Source organism: Gymnogyps californianus, chromosome 7 (genome assembly GCF_018139145.2).
Source record: "Gymnogyps californianus isolate 813 chromosome 7, ASM1813914v2, whole genome shotgun sequence".
NCBI lineage: Eukaryota > Metazoa > Chordata > Aves > Accipitriformes > Cathartidae > Gymnogyps > Gymnogyps californianus.
This window is the reverse complement of record NC_059477.1, coordinates 19,294,226-19,314,661: the sequence shown is the minus strand read 5'-3', so window position 1 is coordinate 19,314,661 and position 20,436 is coordinate 19,294,226. Positions and strand designations below refer to the sequence as shown.

The 20,436-nt window shown below is 53.6% G+C and overlaps 3 protein-coding genes across 3 annotated transcripts; all 3 read left to right on the top strand.

Moving 5' to 3' along the window:
- Nucleotides 1–2,440: 2,440 nt before the first annotated feature.
- HOXD13 (homeobox D13) lies at nucleotides 2,441–4,147 on the top strand. Its single transcript, XM_050900391.1, has 2 exons — nucleotides 2,441–3,104; nucleotides 3,897–4,147. Exons 1-2 carry the CDS (start codon nucleotides 2,441–2,443, stop codon nucleotides 4,145–4,147), a joined length of 915 nt encoding a protein of 304 aa, XP_050756348.1.
- Nucleotides 4,148–10,009: 5,862 nt separating this feature from the next.
- On the top strand, nucleotides 10,010–11,440 carry HOXD12 (homeobox D12). The gene is made up of 2 exons (XM_050900355.1): nucleotides 10,010–10,571; nucleotides 10,838–11,440. The coding sequence occupies exons 1-2, from the start codon at nucleotides 10,010–10,012 to the stop codon at nucleotides 11,074–11,076; spliced, it is 801 nt and encodes a 266-aa protein (XP_050756312.1). The 3' UTR covers nucleotides 11,077–11,440.
- Nucleotides 11,441–17,164: 5,724 nt separating this feature from the next.
- Nucleotides 17,165–19,521, top strand: HOXD11 (homeobox D11). Its single transcript, XM_050900209.1, has 2 exons — nucleotides 17,165–18,088; nucleotides 18,670–19,521. Exons 1-2 carry the CDS (start codon nucleotides 17,482–17,484, stop codon nucleotides 18,903–18,905), a joined length of 843 nt encoding a protein of 280 aa, XP_050756166.1. The 5' UTR covers nucleotides 17,165–17,481; the 3' UTR covers nucleotides 18,906–19,521.
- Nucleotides 19,522–20,436: the final 915 nt, after the last annotated feature.

Genomic DNA, 20,436 nt, shown 5'->3' with positions numbered 1-20,436 from the left:
GGCCCGGCAAGCGCGGCACGTCGCCCTGCCCACCGCGGAGCGAAGGCTCGGTGGGGACTGTCCTCCCCGGGCAGGGGAGGCGGCGGGCTGCTCCGGGCCGGGGCCGGGGCCGGGGCCGGGGCCGGGGCCGGGGCCGCAGCACGGCGCCCTGCATGGCCCCCGGGGCCGGGGGTGCGGGACGCGTCCTACCACTTGTAAACTGGGTGGATGCTCTCAGAGATCCGACCTTGGCTCATGAGCTCATTATTTTTATTCGTGTGCATAATATCCTGCCGTGCAAGGCAGTGCTGTTTTCTACACCCTCCACAAAACGGCTGATTATAGAATTGAAGTCGTTGGTCATAAACCCGCCCCAACGGCACAGTTTTCTGGGACACCGAGGGGCTCTCGTTGGAGCAGAGGTCTCGGCAAGGCTGAGGTCCTCTGCGGGCGTCGCTGCGGCTGCACCGTGGTTGGCTTTGATGTAAAGTAGCTCAAAAAGCTTCGAAACCCTGTGCTTTAGTTGCTCCTCTCTTTCGGCGGCCTTATTTAAAATGTCGTGACGAGAGAGAAAATTTCATCGCATTTATTGCAAGAGGAAACACAACGGGAGATGGGAATACAAATGGAAAGATGTCCGGAGAAATAAAGTCTCTCGTTTCTCGGGACTTCAGTGTGTTAGCAATGCTTTCACTAGAAAGCTGCGTGCAGGGACATAAAAGGATGAGAAACTTGTGCCTCGACAACGCGTCCTCCTAATTATGTAGGGTTTCGTGTCCTGAGAGTAAATACTGATTGGGCTTATAACAGAGCGAAACACGTAACCACGTCCGGCTCACTCCTTAGCTGATTATGAAAGATTAATAGCAATTAAGTGGTTAGAGCTAATGAACGTGAACTCGTGCTTGCCATCCGGTTGTTGCTGTGATTGCTGGCACCCATTTGTCATTCCTCACCCCGCTTCCAGAAACTGCCGACGATTATCAGACCGGCTACAAAGCAGGGCTGCGGACGGGCAGCTGCTGCGCGACCTGCCGCGATCCCGCGCGGCCCCTCCGCGCCCGCGGCAGCCCGGCAGTCCGGGAGGCCCCGCCACCGCCTGCCCGGGCTGCTCAGCAAGGGCACCCCCAGCCCCGAAATGGTGTCAGCACTGGGTTTCACCTCCACGGCGGCTGCCTCTCTTCTCTGCTGCGCCTGAGCCTCCGTTGGGACAGTAAACACGGCCTCAGCTATATGCTTCTCAGCGGGCGCGGAGTTTCCCTGCCCTTCCCCGCGGAGCTGCCGCCTTTCCCGGCAACTTGTTGACCTCCGCGCCCGAGAGGGGGTTAGGTGTCTGCAATACACAACCGCGGAGCGACAGGAGCCGGCCCAGAGGAGCAGGGGCTGGGGCTGGGGTTCGGATTGGGGCTGGGGCTGGAGTTGGGACTCGTCTTCGGAGCTTTCTCCATTTCCAGCTCTTCGCGCTCCTGCGATTTCCATCCCGGCTCAGCAGGAGAGTCGAGAGAGACGACAGAAGGATTTGTCACAGTCTTGGGAAGTCACCCCCAGAACAGCCGTCAGCATAAGCAAACGCTGCGTTTTAACTAGGCTGCCTTACCACGACATGAACTGACACTGCAAGGGGAAAAAAGCCACATCTAATGAGTGCCAGGTTTAGCATCTTGCGCTGCTCACAGACCCGGTAACTTTTCCTGGCTGGTAGCAATATCTGGGGGGCTAAAGGGGGGGTCTCCCATGGACCGAGAGCTCCGTGGAGCCAGTGGACCCCTCCTCCCCTATAACAAAGCCCTTCTACTCCATACATCGCCGGGAAGGAGGGAGGTGGGGAGGATGGGATACAAAGATCTTGCCGGGTTTTTCCCCCTGCCGCAGACACAACAACGAGCTGGGGAAGGTGTCCCCAGGGATCCGGTCAGACTCCTGCCAGCGGCTTCAAAAAGGGCCCCTGCCCGCGGCTTCAAAAGGGCCAGCGGAGGACCAAGGGCTGGCCCGCTGGCCCTTTTGAAGCCGCAGGCAGGAGGAAGGGGGGATGAAAGCGACGGGGGCGAGGCTGGCCCGGAGGGGCATCACCGCCGTCCGCCCGCCCAGCTCCTCCCCAGCGCCGGAGCCGCGGCGGGGCGGGAGCGCGGCGGCGGGGCGGGGGTGGGAAGGGGGGGGGGGGGTGCGCCGTCGGTGCGAACCGGGGGGCTGCGAGGCGAAAGGGGCAGTGCGGGCAACGGGAGGGTCACATGTTTCGACGGCAGCCTATGAGCAGCCCCCCGGGCTGCGGCAAACTAATCTGGAGCCGGCCGCCCCCACCCCCGTCCCCCCTCCCAACCTGGACTTCGTTTTTATAAACGTACCGCCAGGATCCAACCTGTTGGAGGCAAATAACCATTTGCATCATGCCCGGCCGGGGACCGAGCCGCCGCCGCCGCCGCCCGCGATGTGCAAGGCCATGAGCAAAGCAGCGAGCTGGGAGATGGACGGACTGCGCGGCGACAGCAGCGGCGGCGGCGGCGGCGGCGGCGGAGCCTCCGGGCAGTGCCGTAATTTTCTCTCCTCGCCCGTTTTCGGGGCGGCGCACACGGGCCGAGCGGCCGCCGCCGCCGCTGCCGCCGCCGCCGCCTCGGGGTTCGCCTACGCCGGCGGAGGGGAGCGCTCGGGGGCGGCGGCGAGGCCCGACCCCCCGGCCAAGGACTGCCCGGGCTCCGCCGCGCCGACCGCCGCCCCCGCGCTGGGCTATGGGTATCACTTTGGCAATGGATACTATAGCTGCAGGATGTCCCACGGGGTTGGGATCCAGCAAAACGCCCTGAAGTCTCCCCCCCATGCCTCCATTGGCGGCTTTCCCGTGGAAAAGTACATGGACGTCTCCAGTCTGACCAGCACGAGTGTCCCCGCCAATGAAGTCTCCTCCAGGGCGAAGGAAGTGTCCTTCTACCAGGGCTATACAACCCCCTACCAGCACGTTCCTGGGTACATAGACATGGTCTCAACGTTTGGCTCTGGGGAACCGAGACACGAAACATACATATCAATGGAGGGCTATCAGTCTTGGACTCTGGCTAATGGCTGGAATAGTCAGGTTTACTGTGCCAAAGATCAGACACAGAGCTCACACTTTTGGAAATCGTCCTTTCCAGGTACGAGAGGGAGAGAAATGGTCTGAGCTGAACCCCACCCGCGCCTCCTCCGCCTGCCCGTCCCCTCCCCCGCCCCCCGGGCTGCAGGGGCGGCCTGCCGAGGTGGACACGCTGCACAGACATGCACAGAGCGGAGAGAGAGGGGGGGACGGTGGATTTTCCTTTTTCCTTCCCCCCCCCCCCCCTACCCCCGAGGAAACCTCACCCTCTGCTTTCCACCCCGCGGGACAGACTCCAGAGCCCCCCCGCCACCCAGCGCCAGGGCCCCGGAGCCCCGTCCCGCGGACGCCGGGGCGGCCTCGGGCTCCTTCTGCTGCTGCTTCCCTCGGTGGCTGGGTTTGTATTCGCGTTCGCAGTTTGCAGGACGATGGCTCGAAGGCTTGCGCTCCTCTGCCTCTCCGGCTGGCGATTGACCCGGCCCCAGAGCACTTAAGAGACTGCGAGTAGTGAGGGCACAGAGGCACAAACCACATGCAAACAAACCCGGGGAAACACAGACCAAAGCGATTTCTGTGTGTGCGCTGCCAGGACCGACCTGCTCTCGGCCCCCCAGCCAATGCCCCCGCCGTCCTGCATGCTCGCTAGCGATGCATGCCTGAAAAGTGATGACAGTCCATCAAGGTTTTGGTGCTTTACTAACGTGCAAATAATGTGGCAGTGTAAATAATAATAAACTGTAAACAACCCGGCATTATTTATTTGCCCGTGAAAACCAGTGCCCAACAAGTATCGGTTAAGCTTTAAACGCCTGTAATAAAATTCTAATTTTTCACATAATGTCTTTTACAATAGGGGACGTTGCACTAAACCAGCCCGATATGTGTGTCTACCGGCGTGGGAGAAAGAAGCGAGTGCCGTACACAAAACTGCAGCTTAAAGAACTCGAGAATGAATATGCCATTAACAAGTTCATTAACAAGGACAAGAGGCGAAGGATATCCGCAGCCACAAACCTGTCTGAGAGACAAGTTACCATTTGGTTTCAGAACAGGAGGGTGAAGGATAAGAAAATAGTCTCCAAACTGAAAGACAATGTATCTTGATCTATTAGTTGCGGACAGTGATGGATATATAAACTCAATTTACGACCAGCTAAAGACTTTTGGAAAGACTTGAAAATATATTTAATTTTTTTTTTCTCCTTCCAGCGGTGGCGAAATTTCGGGAATTGTTTCCCATGAAAGTTAGCGTTTTTCTCTCAGTGGAAGGGAGTGCTGACAAATCTTGAATTATAGTTCTGTTTCTTACTTTTGAAAATAATAATAATATTAATATTAATTATATTTTCTGTTCTTCCCTCTAGGCCAGTATAAACGAATTTAAATATGTTGAACGGTTACAGTTATAACTTTCTTAAATGCTTAACTCTTTGGGGGGTTTTCTGTAATATTTTTTTTTTCTCTGAACAACAGCCAGTGCCAAAAAGTGTCAGTTTTGATTTGGTATCGTAAACTTCAAAACACGCCGAGTGAAAAAAAAAAAAAAAATCAATCGGAAAATGCAAGAAAGCCGGAGTCCGGACCCATGGCAGCACCCGGCTGCTGCCAAAACCCGCCGAGCCCACCGGGACCCGGAGAGAACTGAGAATTGCGTGGAGGGGTAACGTCTGCAGCCGGATTTTTAATTGCTTTTTCGAGGGAGGGAGAATCTCTCCGAGCTGCTGCGGGGCGCAAAGCACAGTCCCAGGCATGTCCCGCCGCGCTCCCCGCTTCCGCAGCTTTGGGTTCGGTCGGTTTGGGGTTTTTTTTTGCCGCGGTTTCGTTTTCAGTGGAAGGATTTCGTATTCCCCGGTTGAAAAAAGAGCCGCCTGTTCCCGGGAAGGGGCGATTCGGAGCCGGGCGGGCGCTGCCGGCCGCGGGGGCTGCGCGGCTGGGCGCTCCGCGGAGGCGCAGGTCGAGGCACCTCGGAGAAGCGCTTTCGGCGGGACTGATGGGCCGGCTCGTCCTGCAGCCAGGGGAGAGGCTGCCGCTACAGAGGTGTGTATAAAGCTGCGCAGAGCTTGTGTAAAATGCCCGCTCTAGCCTGTTTGTCCGGACAAGCACAAGACTTTTCTCCTTCCTTCCGCCACGGCGCTTAAAAAAACCTCCTGGTCGGAGAAGTGAACATTTAACTTACAAAAATAAACGGGTGTTAATGACAGAAGCAATAAATAAGGAATTTCAAAAGATGCCATAATTTATATAGGCCGAAAGGCTAGGATTTTGGCGATTTTTTATTATTTTAAACCTAGTGTGCATGTTATGATATACACAGGGTGATCAGACACGCTAGTCAACTACTAGGAGAGAAGCGATATCCTCTCTGTTAATGTGCCTCGTCTAATGATTAAAATGTGTGTGTTCCGAACTAGTATTATTTATTATAGTATACTATTGCTCTAAACACTTTGATTACCAGTGTATGTGGGTAAGACATACGGTAAGACTATTTCTCCATAAACCATATCTTTTTCCTTTCTTGTCTTAAAGTCTGCTTTTACTTTGTGTTGGAAATATGGGCTGAACTTCCAAGCTGTTAACGATGTTGCCAAACTGTTCCTGAACCGTTTAATAAAACGATTTCTTTTCGATATGTATAAAAAGAGAGGAAGAAATTCGCCTTCTTTTTGCAGCAGGGCGTTTCGCGGGCTCCAGGCTTGCCTGGGACCTTCCCAGGGCCGCTTATAGGACGCGGTTCTTGGGAAAGGAGACATAGATACGATGCGAGGCGCGTTGAAGGAAGGAAAGGCATATCCGAGAGCGCCTTGCCGCTGGGGAAGGGTTTTTTGGGGAGAAAGAAATGCTGCCGGCGAGAAATACCCGGGGTGGGAGGCAGGGGAGAGTCTATCTTTCCCCTCTCCCCCCGACCCCGGCTCTGCCTGCCCGGTGCCCGGCGGCCGAGGGTGGCCCAGCGCCCCTTTGTTTTCCCCTCCCAAGCCGGCCCGGCACTTGCCGGTGCCCCGGCGGGGCTCCGCGGCGGCGGGGGCGGCCGGCCCGGGGCGGCGCCCCTCCGTTCGCTCCGCAACCGGCTGGCTCCAGCGGGGGGTTATCTTCCGCCTCCTCCGCCCTCTTCCTTCCCCCTTCTCTTCCGCTTGCACGTTCACGGCTTTTGAGGCGTTTATTTTCCCCGAACGGACGAAAAAAGTCCATTTCGGAGCGTTTCAGATTTTATCGCAGAGCACATTTTTGTTTGATTCTGGAAAAAGAGGATACTTGAGGGGCACATCATATAAGTACCTGGAACAGCCCTCTCCGCTGATGGAGCCTTGTTTTCTCTGAATGTTTTAAATTCTTCTTCCCCCTCCCCCCCCCACTTGGCACCTCCCCCCCAACCACACATACTTCGGTCCTATTAATTCTGGAGAAGTTTTTTCTCCCAACGAGTCTCCCCGCAGACGGAAGGCCGGGCACTGCCAGAGCTGTTGTGTTTCCCGGCCGCGGAGCCGTCGCGGGCTGTTCCCTTCCTCCTTCCAGGCTTAACCTTTGGCTTTGCCGGTCTCCGCGTTCTCAGAAGGAGCAGCTTTGCCACCGCCAAAGCTCCCTTCCCGGGGCAGGAGGAAACCCGAACTGGCTGGCAAATCGGTACCAGATGGAGAGGAGTCGCCTTTTAATTTCGTAACAACGTGCAGAAACATTAAGAAACCAGCAGCTACAGCCAGGAGGAAGGCGAGGTCAGGGCTGCGGGCCGGGGCACAGCAGCCCGTCCACCTACCAGTGCAGACTTTAAGTTTTCTAAGCCTGGAGCTGGGGCATTGATGAGCGTTATTCAAAAATCCCCGTGCCCACAGCCTGGGCTCTTCCCAGGACGCACGGACCCGGCCGGGCCTCGGCTCTCCGCGCTCCCCACCCACGGGCGCGGACCCGGGTTGCCACCGCGCAGCCCCAGCTGCAGCCGGTCACAGCCGTCCGTGTTTAGAGAGAAGGGCATAATGATTCGCCTGAAATGTAGCGCGCATTATTACGGATAATTAATATGTACCGCGACAAAGTGAATTGCAAATGCGCAGTGGCACAATGATGCATTGCAGGCCGGCCCGCCTGCCCCGCAGCTACCATGGAGCTTGGCTCCTGTCAGGCAGCGCTATTTCCCAGCCATGTCTGAGGCAATCCTGCCATCTCCTGGACAACCCCCGGCATAGGCAGGGAAAGCCTTCAGCTCGCGTCAGGAGCCGCGTTTCCGAGTGATAAATGAGCGAGGGAGACTACTCGGTCACACGCAGAGCAACCTTCATCTGTAAACTGGAAGAATATGCCAGTGAAATTATAGCCTTTGGTCAGCTCTGACGTTCTGGCCGATTCGGCTGCCTATTTAAAAGCAAACCAAAAAAAAAAAAAAAAAAAAAAAGAAGAGCGGAAAGGAGCGTGTGAAAGCAGCCCTCCGGGTCGCTCTGTTCCTCAGCGGTGATATTTCCTGTACAGACAGAGGCAGGGGGACACCCGCGGCATTACAACGCCGCCCCCCAAACCAGAAGCCGGCTGTGGCTGGAAAAACCAGCACAAGTCCGTCCGAGGCTCTCCGCACCGCGGCAGCGGCCAGCCGCCCCTGGAACAAGATGTTTCTGTCAGTTCTTTTCCCTACAGATTTAAACATAAACATCGCTTTCCGCAGCTGTGAGTGTCTCCAGCTACTCCAGATTTTGCTTTTCATATTTTCCACGCATTAATTAGCAATTACAGCTGAGTTGAGCATTAATTGAAAGCTCTGTTTTCTCTAACTCCATAGAAGTTAGTTTGAAGTGTCACCTCTCTTTCCGGTAACTGGGAACTCACATCCATTCCTTGTGTTTATTGCGGGCAAAAATATAGTCTTTGAACACAAAATGTTCCTTCTGTCTTCCGAGAACCGAAAATCGGGGTCAGCTTTTTCGTAAAAGGCGATTATGAACATAAACTATTACCCATCCTCTTGGGGAGAAAAAAAGCAGAAAACAAGTAAGCTAATAAGAGGGAGATTCAATTGGTAGACATAACTCAAACAATAAAAATTAAAGGCAGTGGTCAGTAATATCCTCCAGCGGTGCTTGTGTGGTCCTGTGTGGTCTAGGAGAGAGCAATAATTTAAAGATTTCTTCCAGGGCAATGAAATTACTGCAGAATTTACCCCAATTTCCCATTAAACAGAAAGATGAATTTGATTAGGAGAATGTCAAGAGGGGCAGCGTCTCTGATCTCGGCGTAGAAATAAAACCAAGATTAAAACTATGATTAACAGGACAATAACACGGAAAATTGACCCTACCTGTTAACTAGGTTCAAGTTTTTAACCGAGGTAATGAAAGTTCGGGCATTAAGGCTCTGCTTGAAGCTGGGCTCGATCAGACCAGGGGAGATCCTCTTGGCAAAGAGGTCGAGCACAGAAACGCCCGGTCCGGGTGCCGGATGGGCCTCCAAAGTCTCCCCCGGGGCTGTGGGGCGGCGGTGCCGGGAGCGGTCCGGGAGCGCGGTGCCCGCGGCCGCCGCGGAGCTCGGCTGGGTTCTAGTGGGGTGCTGCTCCCCGAGACGACCGTTCGCTTGGCCCGTTGCGGGTGTCTTTGGGTGCAGCACACGGGGCCTCGGCTTGCCTCCGTGGGAAGTACACTGTCCCCCGGCCCACACGGTTTGGGAAAGGACACGAGCAACCTCCTGTGAGGATGCTCTCAGATATGATTTTATTCGTACTTACTCCGGTGCTTCGGGGAAAATGGGAGAGATAACGGAATAACTGAGCTCTCGTTTGATCTCTCAAAAATGTAAAAATATGTATAAGCCCCCAAAATAAGACCGTAATAACATAGTAATGGATAATTCTCTTGTCAGGGGAGAAAAATTTCTCCTACGGAACTTGGGAGATAGCAGCGGGGTACCTAGCTGAGGCGGACCCTCCTCTGCCCACCGCTGCAATCACAACCTCTCTGCTGCAGAGCAGACCCGGGCATTTTCTTTCTTGAAGTCTTTCGAGTCTATTTATTTATTTATTTATTTGATCAATCTCGGCGGGTTGCTCAAGTAATTCCGTGTTGTTGCTGTTGTTATTCGCGGTCTGTTGATGTTTGCTTCATTGTATTTTAAAGACAAAATAAACCTCGAGTTTTAGAAGCATTGTTTAAAAACTCGTCTTCGCTTCGGAGGGAAGATGAAAGGTAAAAGCGGTAAAAAGGGAAGACGTGCGGACCTAAGAGAATACTAGTCATTACTGTACCAGAATGACGATCCTGGTAATATCTGGTCAATTAAGATTTTAATTGCAAGCATATACAGATGTGTATCACGTTGCTCGCAATTGAAACAAACGCGTATATAAAACGGACAAAAGACGTGTTCTGCGCGCACACGCGCACACACAAGGTGTACTCGTCTGTACAGGGTCAGAAATACATACGTGTGCCCTAAACAGTCACATCTCCTTCCCCTTAGTGGGAAGGAGCCATCGAAGCTTATTCCCAGCCCGCGGTGCACACTCTTATCGTGGGTACAGTTTTCGCCCCGGCAGCTGCCCGGCGCAGGGCGGCTGGCCCTGGGGGTGCTGCCGGCCCTGGGGGTGCTGCCGGCCGGGGGGCACGGCCGGGCCGGGGGCTGCGCCCGGGGCTGCCCCGTCCCCTCGGCAACTCTGCAAATGTTTGTTTTCCCCTCATCTTTCCGCCAGCGCCGCAGCTTTGCCAGTCAGCCCCGGCCACTTTTATAGAAGCGGAGACCATGTTTTCCCCTCCCCCTTGCGAGCTCGGTATTTTCATATTTCAAGTGTTATCATAAGACTTTTTAAAAGGGGGGGAAAAAGAGAAGAAAAAAAGAAAGGGGGGGACTCTGTGGCTCGGTGGCTGGAGGCGGTGCTGAAATTACCGGCTTTGAAGAACCTGTCTGCAAAGTTTCGTCCAATCGTTTCAGGCTTTCCGCTTATTCCCTGTTGTAACTAAATACTGCTGTAAGAACAGCTGAAGTCCTTTGTTGGAAATGTGTGATCGCAGTCTCTACAGATCTGGCTACGTTGGTTCTCTCTTGAATTTGCAATCTCCAGATTCCTTTTATTTTCCTAATTTGCGGGCTAATGGCAGTCAATTGGCGGCTCTGCCCACCATTTCCTACCCCCGGAGCTCGATCCCGTGGACTTGCTCAAGTTCGTGCGCAGCCCAGCCGCAGAGCCACGCGTTCAGCGGCGCGGCGCAGCCTTACCTCCCCGGCTCCGTTCCAATCAACATCAGCTCCAACGGCAACAAAGAGTGCCTGGAAGACAACAATAAATATTACGCCCACGATGCGAGCTCCAAACAAGAGGAGAGATGCAGGCAGAGGCAATCGTTTGCAAATGACCCAACTGTTACTCACGCAGCCAACTTAAAGCCCGTAAAGTATGACCACTCGAGCCTGCAGAGAAGTTTGCATGGCTCGGCTGCTCTTTTTGAAGTGAATTCCTGCACTTCCAGCTTAAAGGAGGACATCAAGAATTCCGTCAACTTGAACCTGACAGTTCAGCCCGCAGCAGTCCAGTCATGCCTCAGACCTTCGGTGCAGGATGGTATGCCTTAAATATCTCGCTTTAGTTAGAGGCGACCTAGCGATACTTGCTTTCTAAGAGATGCCTGTAATTGCTTTGTAACCCCCCTGTAACCCATTCGGAGCGATAATCGCTTAATCCGACTCGGAGGTAGATAGAAATTGTGCTGTCAGATGTGCTTTGCCCGATTTGCCGACCTAGTTTAGCCCTGTTATCTTGCGGGTTTTTTGCATATTCTCTTTAATACCCAGACCTGATCCACTAAATTATCGACGTGTTTGTTGTAGGTTTGCCTTGGTGCCCCACCCAGGGGAGATCAAGAAAGAAACGGAAACCTTACACAAAACAACAAATTGCTGAATTGGAAAACGAGTTTCTCCTCAATGAGTTTATTAACCGACAGAAGAGGAAAGAACTATCAAACAGACTGAATTTAAGCGATCAGCAAGTTAAAATTTGGTTTCAGAACCGGCGGATGAAAAAGAAAAGAGTAGTAATGCGAGAGCAGGCGCTTTCTATGTACTAGAGCAGAGTCCGCCCGTTCCTGCATGAACTTGTGCCCGGAGTGTTCACCCCTAGAGTAGAGCGTATTCGCGAGTGGAACGCGGGGAGTCTGTGTTTTTACCATTTAAACCAAGTTCTCGAAACGCGTAGGATCCCTGCATAAATTGGCAAACGCTGAGTTCTTAGACAAAATGAAGAAGACAAGCCGGACCAGCATGGAAATCTGTATTATCAGCTTTTTACCTTTCTTTCTCCATTTATATAGATTTTCTCCTGCTTCTTACCCTCTCTTTCCCCGGAGAACGAGCGGTGCTAAACTAAAATCGATTTCTTTTATCTGTATGTAAACACCATTTCGCAGCAAAATAAAGGAATAACGCCTAGTAAAGACGTCAGCTCTGTGAGTCCCGGCTGCTCCCTTCATCTGCTGCCCTGCACGCCAGGGCGAGCCTGCGGCGCCGGCTTGTTTTGTGGTTTGGAGTAACCTGCTCGAGCAGCGATGGGGGAAAGCGGTTAACAAATAAACCTTTTTCTTTCTTCTTTTTTTTTTTTTTTTTTTTTTTTTTTTTGCCCACCCCCCGCTCGGAGCTGCAGATCCGGCCGCAGCCCGGCGGAGAGGTCACGTGACACCCGCGCAAGGCCCGCGCGTAACCTGCGCGCCGGCTCCGCGGCGGCGGCCGCTCCCGCCGCTCCGCTTGCGGCTGCCCGCCCCGACGGCAGGGGCACGGGCGGAGGGGAGCCCTGTGTGCCCGCCGGGGGGGCCGCCGCCCCCGGGGGCGCGGGCTGGGCAGCTCCCCGGGCCCAAAGGAGAGGTTCGCCTCTCGGGAAGAAGCGCCCCTCCATCCACTTCCCCCGCCGTGCGCCAGCCGGGCCCCGGGGGAGCGCGGGGTCCCGCGGCGGCAGAGGGGGCCGCAGAGCCGGGCGCGGGCAGCCCTCGCGGCGCCGGTGCCGCCGGTGCCGCCCCAGGTGGCCGGGCCGGGCCCTGCCCTTCCAGCCCCGCTGACTTTGGCCTTGCCCAAGCGCTGTCCCAAGCAAACAGGCGGAGGAGAGCGGGCGGTGGCCGAGGCCGCGGCGGGGTGGGTCTGGGGCCAGGGCCGGGGCCGGGGCCCAGGCTGGGGCAGGGCTGGGGGGAGACGGGGCACCCCTCTCACCCCGAGGTGCTGCAGGCGCAGGAGAGGGGAGAGCCCGGAGGTTTTGGTGGGTTTGATTATTTTGTGAGACCGTCCCCATGGCCGTTTCCGCAGAGCTTTTTATGAGGGAGAGCGGGGAACGCTTTCGGGGTTTTGCCCAGATATAAACCTCAGAGGACAACCCAACCAGAGGGGCTGGGAGCATTGCCCAAGCCGTTTGATTATTGTTTTAGGCCGAGAATAAAATCGATTTTCCCCGCATCTTGCTGACAGGCTTTCTCTGCCGGGAGCCGTCAGCCTCTACAGCACCAGAGCACTCGGGCTGGCCGGAGCTGCAGAGCCAGGGGAAATGCTAGACATTGCCTTGGTCCGATACTTCAGAAAATAAAAAAAACTCACGAAATTTTAGGTCCGGATTAAAACGCCTTTTGGCTGCAATTTCCACCTAAATCTGTTTCTAATGAAGAGGCATTTCCACACGCAAAACCTTGGGTTGCCTCTCCCAACAGTAACAATAATTACGCTGGCGGAGCCTGCGTTATTTTCTGGTATATAAAGTAGGCTCAGATATGGTTGTTCGGGGCATATGCAACAAGGCTAAACAACCACAAGGAACGGCACAGACCAGCTACCTATTTACACGGGGCTATTGCCTTCCTGAAGGCAATAAACTCATTATTTCATAAAGAGGCATATTTGAACTTTGCTCCTACCCGCTCATTTGCTTGCAAGTACTGCTTGCAAGGGCACAGTGGTCCAGATGATTTTGGAGGTAAATGCCGGATTTCTAGGCGGGCAGAAGTGCAGCCATCCCCCCGAAAGCTTTCCAGAGAGCCTCAAAGGTAACGCTCGGCTGGTGTTTCGGGAGGGAGAAGGAAAACCAGCCCAACTTGGAGGCGCATTTCTCGCCGTCCAGAATGGCCACTCTTACCGCATTGCCCAATGGAGACAAAAACCTACCTCGCTCATGGCGGGGTGATGGCTAGTGGAAAAGCGGGGGCGAAGCAGCGCCGGGTGAGAGCTCCCCGAGGGAAGGGGACGCACACCTAGCCACCTACAGCCAGAGGCACCACCCCTGGGTCCCTCCAAATCGTCGAGGCATTCAGCCCCTGTGCTGGGAGCTGGCGCATTGCGGACAATAAAAGTCTCTTCATTCAGTAGCATTTCCCTAATTAAAAAAACTAGAAGCAACCCCAATGATGCAAGCCAGGAGAAAAGCAAAAACCAGATAAAGCCCCTTTTCTTATTCTCTCCTGGAATACTATTCAGCCGGCTACAGTCCATGAGAAATGGACCCTTTATGCCGTCCTTCCCTGTCCTAACCCGCCCCAGTACAACCAGTCCCTTTATTACATGGGTGATGTGAAATCCGAAGAGGAACCTCGGGTGAAAAGATGTGAAAGGCAATATATTATTTATTAAACCTATCTGATCCACGACGATGGCTTATTGTAAAGCTTCCAGTCTAAATCGCCCACGGAAGGAGAAAAAAGAGAGGAGGTAGGATCTAAATTGCAACGTGATGCGAAAGTACGTGTATTGTGTATCTCTGTATGTGCCTGTATATATGTAGATGCACTTATTTCAGCAGCGCCCGTTGTGTGTAATCGTGTGTGCGCGCACACAGACGTACATATTTGCGGGCTCATACTGTGCGTAGACACATAGGCGGTAGAAAATGGTGCATGATTTCACGCGTGCCCATACTCCAGGTTTCAGCGGATCCTCTTAAGCAGCGGGCGACGACAGCCGTTCCGGGCGTGTGGGGAGGCACACACGCATGTGGCAGAGCTGCAGGCACGGGGCGCGCCCTGCCTGTGCGGCTCTGCCTGCGCACACCCGCCTGAGCCGCCCCGTGGGCACATGTGTGCACACGCGTGTGCGGCACGCCGGGTGGGCGTGCAGGAGATGCACCCGAGTGAGGTGGATGTACCCCACGCCCTCCGGCTGGATTATTTCGGGTGTCCTTCCAGCTGCATTTCGCCCCCTGCCCCGGCTTTGTGGGTGCATGCGGTGCGGGGGGGGGGAGCAGCGGGCACCCGCTTGCTGCGCCCACGCCCGCGTCCCCCCGCAGCATGCAGGCGACCGTCCATCCCTTTATTTACTCCAACATAAACATCTTTGCATTCCGACCGCAGCCTAAACGTGATAAAGCCCTTCCGAGGGGGCTCTCCGTTCTTCCTCGTTTGATAAGGCTGCAAACGCAACTCGGCTTGTTGGGAATGGCTCTGGATGCCTTTGTGCTTCCTAAAAGAGCATAAATAATTAAAGTTTGGCAGGGAGGAAAAGCTTTCTTGCAGAACTGTAGTGGCAATAAATGAAATGACTCAGAATCTCTTCTCCAGTCGGTTTTTACGAGAGCTGCCAGACAGTGTCTGTTCACGTTCTCCAGATACTAGGGGCGCCATAACAAAGTTAAGGTCAAGTTAGTGTCTTATCTTGGGTGGCACAAAAATACCGCATCTTCTCCAGCCGGACTGGGTACATTTTTAAACCCGAATGTTATGCAAGTCGCCTTAATTTCCACGGAGGGCTTTTGGAAATGTCACTTGGACCTGAATACTTGGTAATTCCAGGCAACGGTTGCAGATGTTTCAAGACGCCTAACGGTAAAGTATTCGCCTGACTGTGTACATGATGTGCGTTTATGTTTCGATGCTATTTAATCTGCGTAAGGCAAAAAAAAAAAAAAAAAAAGAGGGGAGGAGGGGGGTATGTAATGCTCAGAGCTGGGCTGGGAACCGACCCCAGGGTGAAAATGCTCTAGCAGGCGGGGACCCCCGGCTCTGCCTTATTCCAGCGGGGTCTCTGCTGCGATATTGGTCTCACGTTCTCCAAATTAGATCGCTTTTTAAGGGACTGTTTCCTAAAAGGGCTGTTTTCGTATTAACAAATCGTCGCCATGTCTTTGAACTTGAATTAGTTGAAACCGGTTGGCTCCTGCGCCAAAATTTAATTGATGCTAGGCTCGCTGCATCGAAAGGAAGGTGAAGGATTCTGGCTAAGGCGTAATTAGTTGTTTGAACGGTAAAGAAAATGAAGCTCCATAGGTTCCCAGAGCCATCTCTCCTGATGAGATAGGCGACCAGAAACCTGGGGGCACAATCCAAACGGATCCTTGCCCTGCTCTGCTGCAAGCTCAGGGTGGTAAGTGACACAGGAGCCATTTTAACTGCGCAGGCATCATTTTTAGGAGGTTGTTCATGTGTTGCAGCAGAATCGAGAGGGCTCGAAAGTTACCGATGAAGGGAGGGAATGGTGGTTTTGTGCCTTGATTTCTAGTGATACCTTGCGAGAGTCTGTCTGCTGGGAGCAATGTGTGGCGTTTGAGGTGGTTTGCGAGCGAGGCACCAAGGCAAAAAATGCCATAATGTACAAAGAAAAGAAAAAAGGAAAGAAGGGGGGGGGGGGGGGGGGGGGGGGGGGGGGGGGGGGGGGGGGGGGGGGGGGGGGAGGAATGAGTTTCAATCTTATCTGCCTGTCTGTGGTCTTTTGGTTTTTAGAAAGGGCAAGCTGGGCTGCGGTGTGGAAGCCCCTTGGGCAGCCCTCGCCTGCTCTGGGGGGCCGGGGGATGCAGGAGGGGCCGTGCCGGTGGCGGCGGCGGCGGCGGGGCGGGGGGCAGGGTGCGGGGCGCAGCCCGGACTGCGGGGCTCCCGCCCCCGGAGCCTCTCCGCAGCGCGGAGCCGGGGGCGCGCAGGAGGTGCCTGTCGCGGCGGGGCCGCGGGGCGCGCAGCCTGCGCCTGGCCGAGCCCTCCGCGGGCACCGCCGCCTCGCAGAGCCGGGGCGCCCCCGGGCCTTCTCCCCACTTGCCCGCGGCGCTTTGGGGCCGATTCCCTACCTGCCGGGCTCTCTGCTTGCTGCGGGACTTGGAGGCTGCCTTTTTGGAGGTGATCTGGGGCCTGCCGCCTGGCCGGAGCGCCCGGGGATTGCCTGGGTGGCAGGGGGCGACCCTGCTCGGCGTGGAGAGCTCGCCCAGATTTCGGGTTTATTTGGAGAGCGGCATGTGGCGGGGCTACTCTGGCTATGCTGTACAGTGGCGGAAAAAGGCATTCCCATAGAGAGCTGGCAAACGTTTCTGGAATGAGGAATTGCTCGAGCATAGGGCTATTGCTGGCGCGTATTATTTATTCTCTTCTCTTTTCAGCCTTTGTGACCCGGTTTGTGCTCGTCTATGTAAAATCATATTTCAAGGAGAAAAAGAAAATTGGCAAAAATGAGCCCTCGAAGGCAGGGCGGCCGCGGGGCTGGCGGGTGTTGTGCGTGTCGCCCGCTCCCAACCCTGCTTTTCCCTTCCAATGAAAATGAACATTTTGGTGGGAGCTGGAGGCACGGGAACAGAGGTCACTTTGTGTGCTGCTCTGCTTCCCAAGGAAACCGTGCTTGGTGGACTTCTCTTCCTGCCCTAGCCCTTTGCTTTCCAGAAGAGCCCGAAAGTGTCTCCCTTTCATAAAACCGGCTACTGAGAGATGTTCTGTTTGCGTATTTCTCATTTCAGTTTGTCTCTGGCGCCCTGACACAAGCGCGCAGTGTTTGGGCTTATAAGCGAGGGAAAATGAGGTGATCGGGACTCAGGCTTTGAATTTCGTGACCGGTTTTGGTGCCAACTGTGGATTGCTGGAGCCGGGCGGGCAGATCCACGCGTACGCTCGAGCGTGTGAATGGGACTTGGCTTCCCTGAGTGAACCATCACCCGCTCATCATCCGCGTCAGCGGCGGCCAGCGAGCATCGCTCCCTCTAACGAGGAGCGACCACGTTTCCGAGCCGAGGGTGCCCGGCCGGGAGCCCGCACCCCGCGCTCCGAGGGCTCCCTTCCCCGACGGTGGCTGTATTCCCCCCCTCGTCGCCCGCGGAGGCCGGGCGGGCTGGGCGGCAATGCGGGCGGGGGGCTGCGCGCCGCGGGGCTCCGCGCCGGGCTCCGGCGGTGGGCAGGCGCCTGCCCGGGCGGCGCGGCCCCAGGTGATTAGCCGCACCACCTACGTGTATCTCATCGCCTGGTGAAAGGATGAGGGGAGAAAACGGCTATATTTGTACAAACGCTGCGCTCGTCTCTCCGTGCTGGGAGGGCTCTTTGGAGAGATCTTAGGAGCCTTTCCGAGGGGCTGATATAGATATAAGGACATTTCTACATCGCGTCACGTGACATAATTACCACTAGAATCAATCAAGATGAATTGCACGTCAGCACACGGTGGGGATTTTTTCTTAGTTGATCCTGTCCAAACCCTCTTGTGCAATAGATGGATCTTGTTCAATGCATTGAAGCCTCCTGGTTGCTTGCAATCGCAAAAAGGAAGACATGACTGAGTTTGACGATTGCAGTCACGGCACATCCAATATGTATCTGCCAGGGTGCGCTTATTACGTCTCACCCTCAGATTTCTCGACGAAACCCTCTTTTTTGTCGCAATCGTCGTCCTGTCAAATGACTTTTCCTTATTCTTCTAATTTACCTCATGTCCAACCTGTGCGCGAAGTGGCATTCAGGGAATACGGATTAGAGCGCAGCAAATGGCAGTATAGGGGCAGTTATGCTCCTTATTACTCAGCTGAAGAGGTGATGCACAGAGACTTTCTGCAGCCTGCGAACAGGAGGACGGAAATGTTATTCAAAACGGACCCTGTCTGCGGCCACCACGGACCGTCTCCCGCCGCCTCCAACTTCTACAGCTCGGTGGGGAGGAACGGCATCCTGCCGCAAGGCTTCGACCAGTTTTACGAGACAGCCCCCGGACCCCCGTACCAGCAGCACTCCGAGGGCGAGGGGGACGCGGACAAGGGCGACTTGAAAGCCCAGAACAGCACTTGCAGTAAAACACCTTCCAGCCAAGAGAAGAAAGTGACACCAGCAAACAGCGCCGATTCCCCTTCTGGTGAGGCTGTTGCAGAGAAGAGCAACAGTTCAGGTAGGTATCAGTAGTAAATTGGGGGCAAGAGTACAAGGCCAACACTTTGTCAAGCCGCATTTTATGTGCAATTTTATAAGCATCCAAAGGATTTTATATATCCTATAAGATTTCCTTTACCGTTGTAAAGCGTGTTTACGATAGGAAACCAATTTAGGTGGGTTTAAGGTATTCTTGGAAGAGGATATTAATTGTTATTAAATTGTTGATTTGCCGGGGGAGGGAGACGGGGAGATTTCACAGGTAGTGCTCAGAGCTGCCTTCGGTTTAGAGCTTAAGATCTTCTTTTGTTTGGGGCGGGGGGGGGGGGTGGGTGAGAGGAGTTTGAGAAACTTGGAATTTTTCCAGCCCATTTAAATATCTCTCTGTATTGCTCGAAGTGCTCTCTTTTAAGGAGAAGTTGGGAAATATTCGCTTTTTTTGCTAAGTCACCCAGAGAGTAAAAGCCCCAGGAATATTTTTTTGAACTACTAGAGGGCTGCTTTCCAGGCAATGGGATATTGTCAAAGTCTCTGGTCTCTTCCTAGCTGGGCATGTTCGTAGCAGCAGCATAAATCAGTTTCTTCTCTCTTGAATTTCAGCAATTCCCCAGCGATCAAGGAAAAAGAGGTGTCCCTATACCAAATATCAGATAAGAGAACTGGAACGGGAGTTTTTCTTCAACGTGTACATAAACAAAGAGAAAAGACTGCAGTTGTCCAGAATGCTCAACCTCACTGACCGGCAAGTTAAAATCTGGTTTCAGAATCGAAGGATGAAAGAAAAGAAACTGAACAGAGATCGACTCCAATATTTCACTGGGAATCCCTTGTTTTGAAAAAAAAAAAAAAAAAGAAAAAGAAAGGAAAAAAAATTAAAAAGAGAGAGCAAGAGTAAAGGAAGAAAGAAGAAAAATAAAGAATATCTTGGTCTCTCTGACCTGCCATCTGAATGCAAAAGTAAATTGGTTTACATGACACATCCACCCTGCGGAACTCAAAGTTTCATTTTCATGTGCAACTCCACACACTGAATGGCCACTGGAGATTTCGGGGCTTGGCGGAGCAGATGCCTGATAAGGGGAAACTAGGGTAAATCCAACTGTCCACTCTCAAGTGTTTCTCGCCAAAGGTGCTTTTTTTCCCTCTCCCACAGTACCAGCAATGGACCTGCAGTGTGTCTGGTAGTTTTTGCTTACAATTCATTGAGTTCGGGGGGGCTCTCTTGTTGCTTTTGAGCTAGGATAACACTTTCCTCCCTTAAGTGAATGCGGTTTATTTAAGAGATGGTAAATGTACGTTCGCTATATATAAAATATATATATATATGTTTCTATTGTCATCCAAAAGCATGGGCCACTGTCTTTTTCATGTGAATAAATGGTTTCTAGTAAAGTTAAGGTTATAACTTCCGTGCACTGTATGGATTTCCATCTCCGAAGGGTCCTAACGTTTCCCGGGCTAGAGCCAAGTTCAGTTAAATAATAACGGGAGGAAGCCTAGTCGGGTTATTTTAAATGCATTTTAAATAAATAACAGTTTAGGTGTCTAACTCTCCCTTTGTAGGTATGCGTAACCTTCCCTGTTCGCTGAGAGGCAGAGCCAACATGGCTGGCTGCAGACCATCACTTCTGATGGTGCTACAATTGCTATAAACAACGAAAAAGGATTTATTTTTTTTTTTAACTGGTCAGGCTCCCAATAAGCCCAGAATCCTCAACGCCAATGACTGTTTACTTGTTAGTGAAGAGCAAGGCAGAAAGACCGAGGGCTCGGAGCGAGTCAGACAAGAGGGAGCTATAAACAATTGGCACTGGTGGGGGAAAAAAAAAGGAAAAAGAAAAAAAACTTTGGAGGCAGAGGGGTGGACTTCTCAAATATCGTTCCTCGGCAGGGCGAGCGGAGCGCGGCGCTCGGCCGGGAGCGCAGCCCGCTGCCCCGGCCGCGGCGGGCCCTGCGCGGGGGCAGGCATCCGGCGGAGGTCCGCTCCGCTCCTCGCCGCTTTATCTTGCGTGACCTGGCTGGGCTGTTTACAAAACCTTGAACTGTCTAGACAACACCATAAAACCCGAGGTTCTAAACAGCTTAATTGGGTTATATTATACACCTTCTGGTGGGTGAAAAAGAGATTTCCGCAATGTGCAATAAAGGCGAGGAGTGAGAAAAGAATTTGCCTTTTTTGAATAGGACGAAGCGGCTCTCGCTACGCTCGCACGCAGGGAAGGCAAAAGTGCCCAAATAAGTCAGGAAAATCCCGAGAATTCAAAAAATCGAGACGCGGAAGCGGAGGGAGGCATGACTAAAAAAAATTTTTTTTAAACCCTTTAGCAAGAAAAACATAAGTGTATGCCTTTGAACTTCCAAAATGTC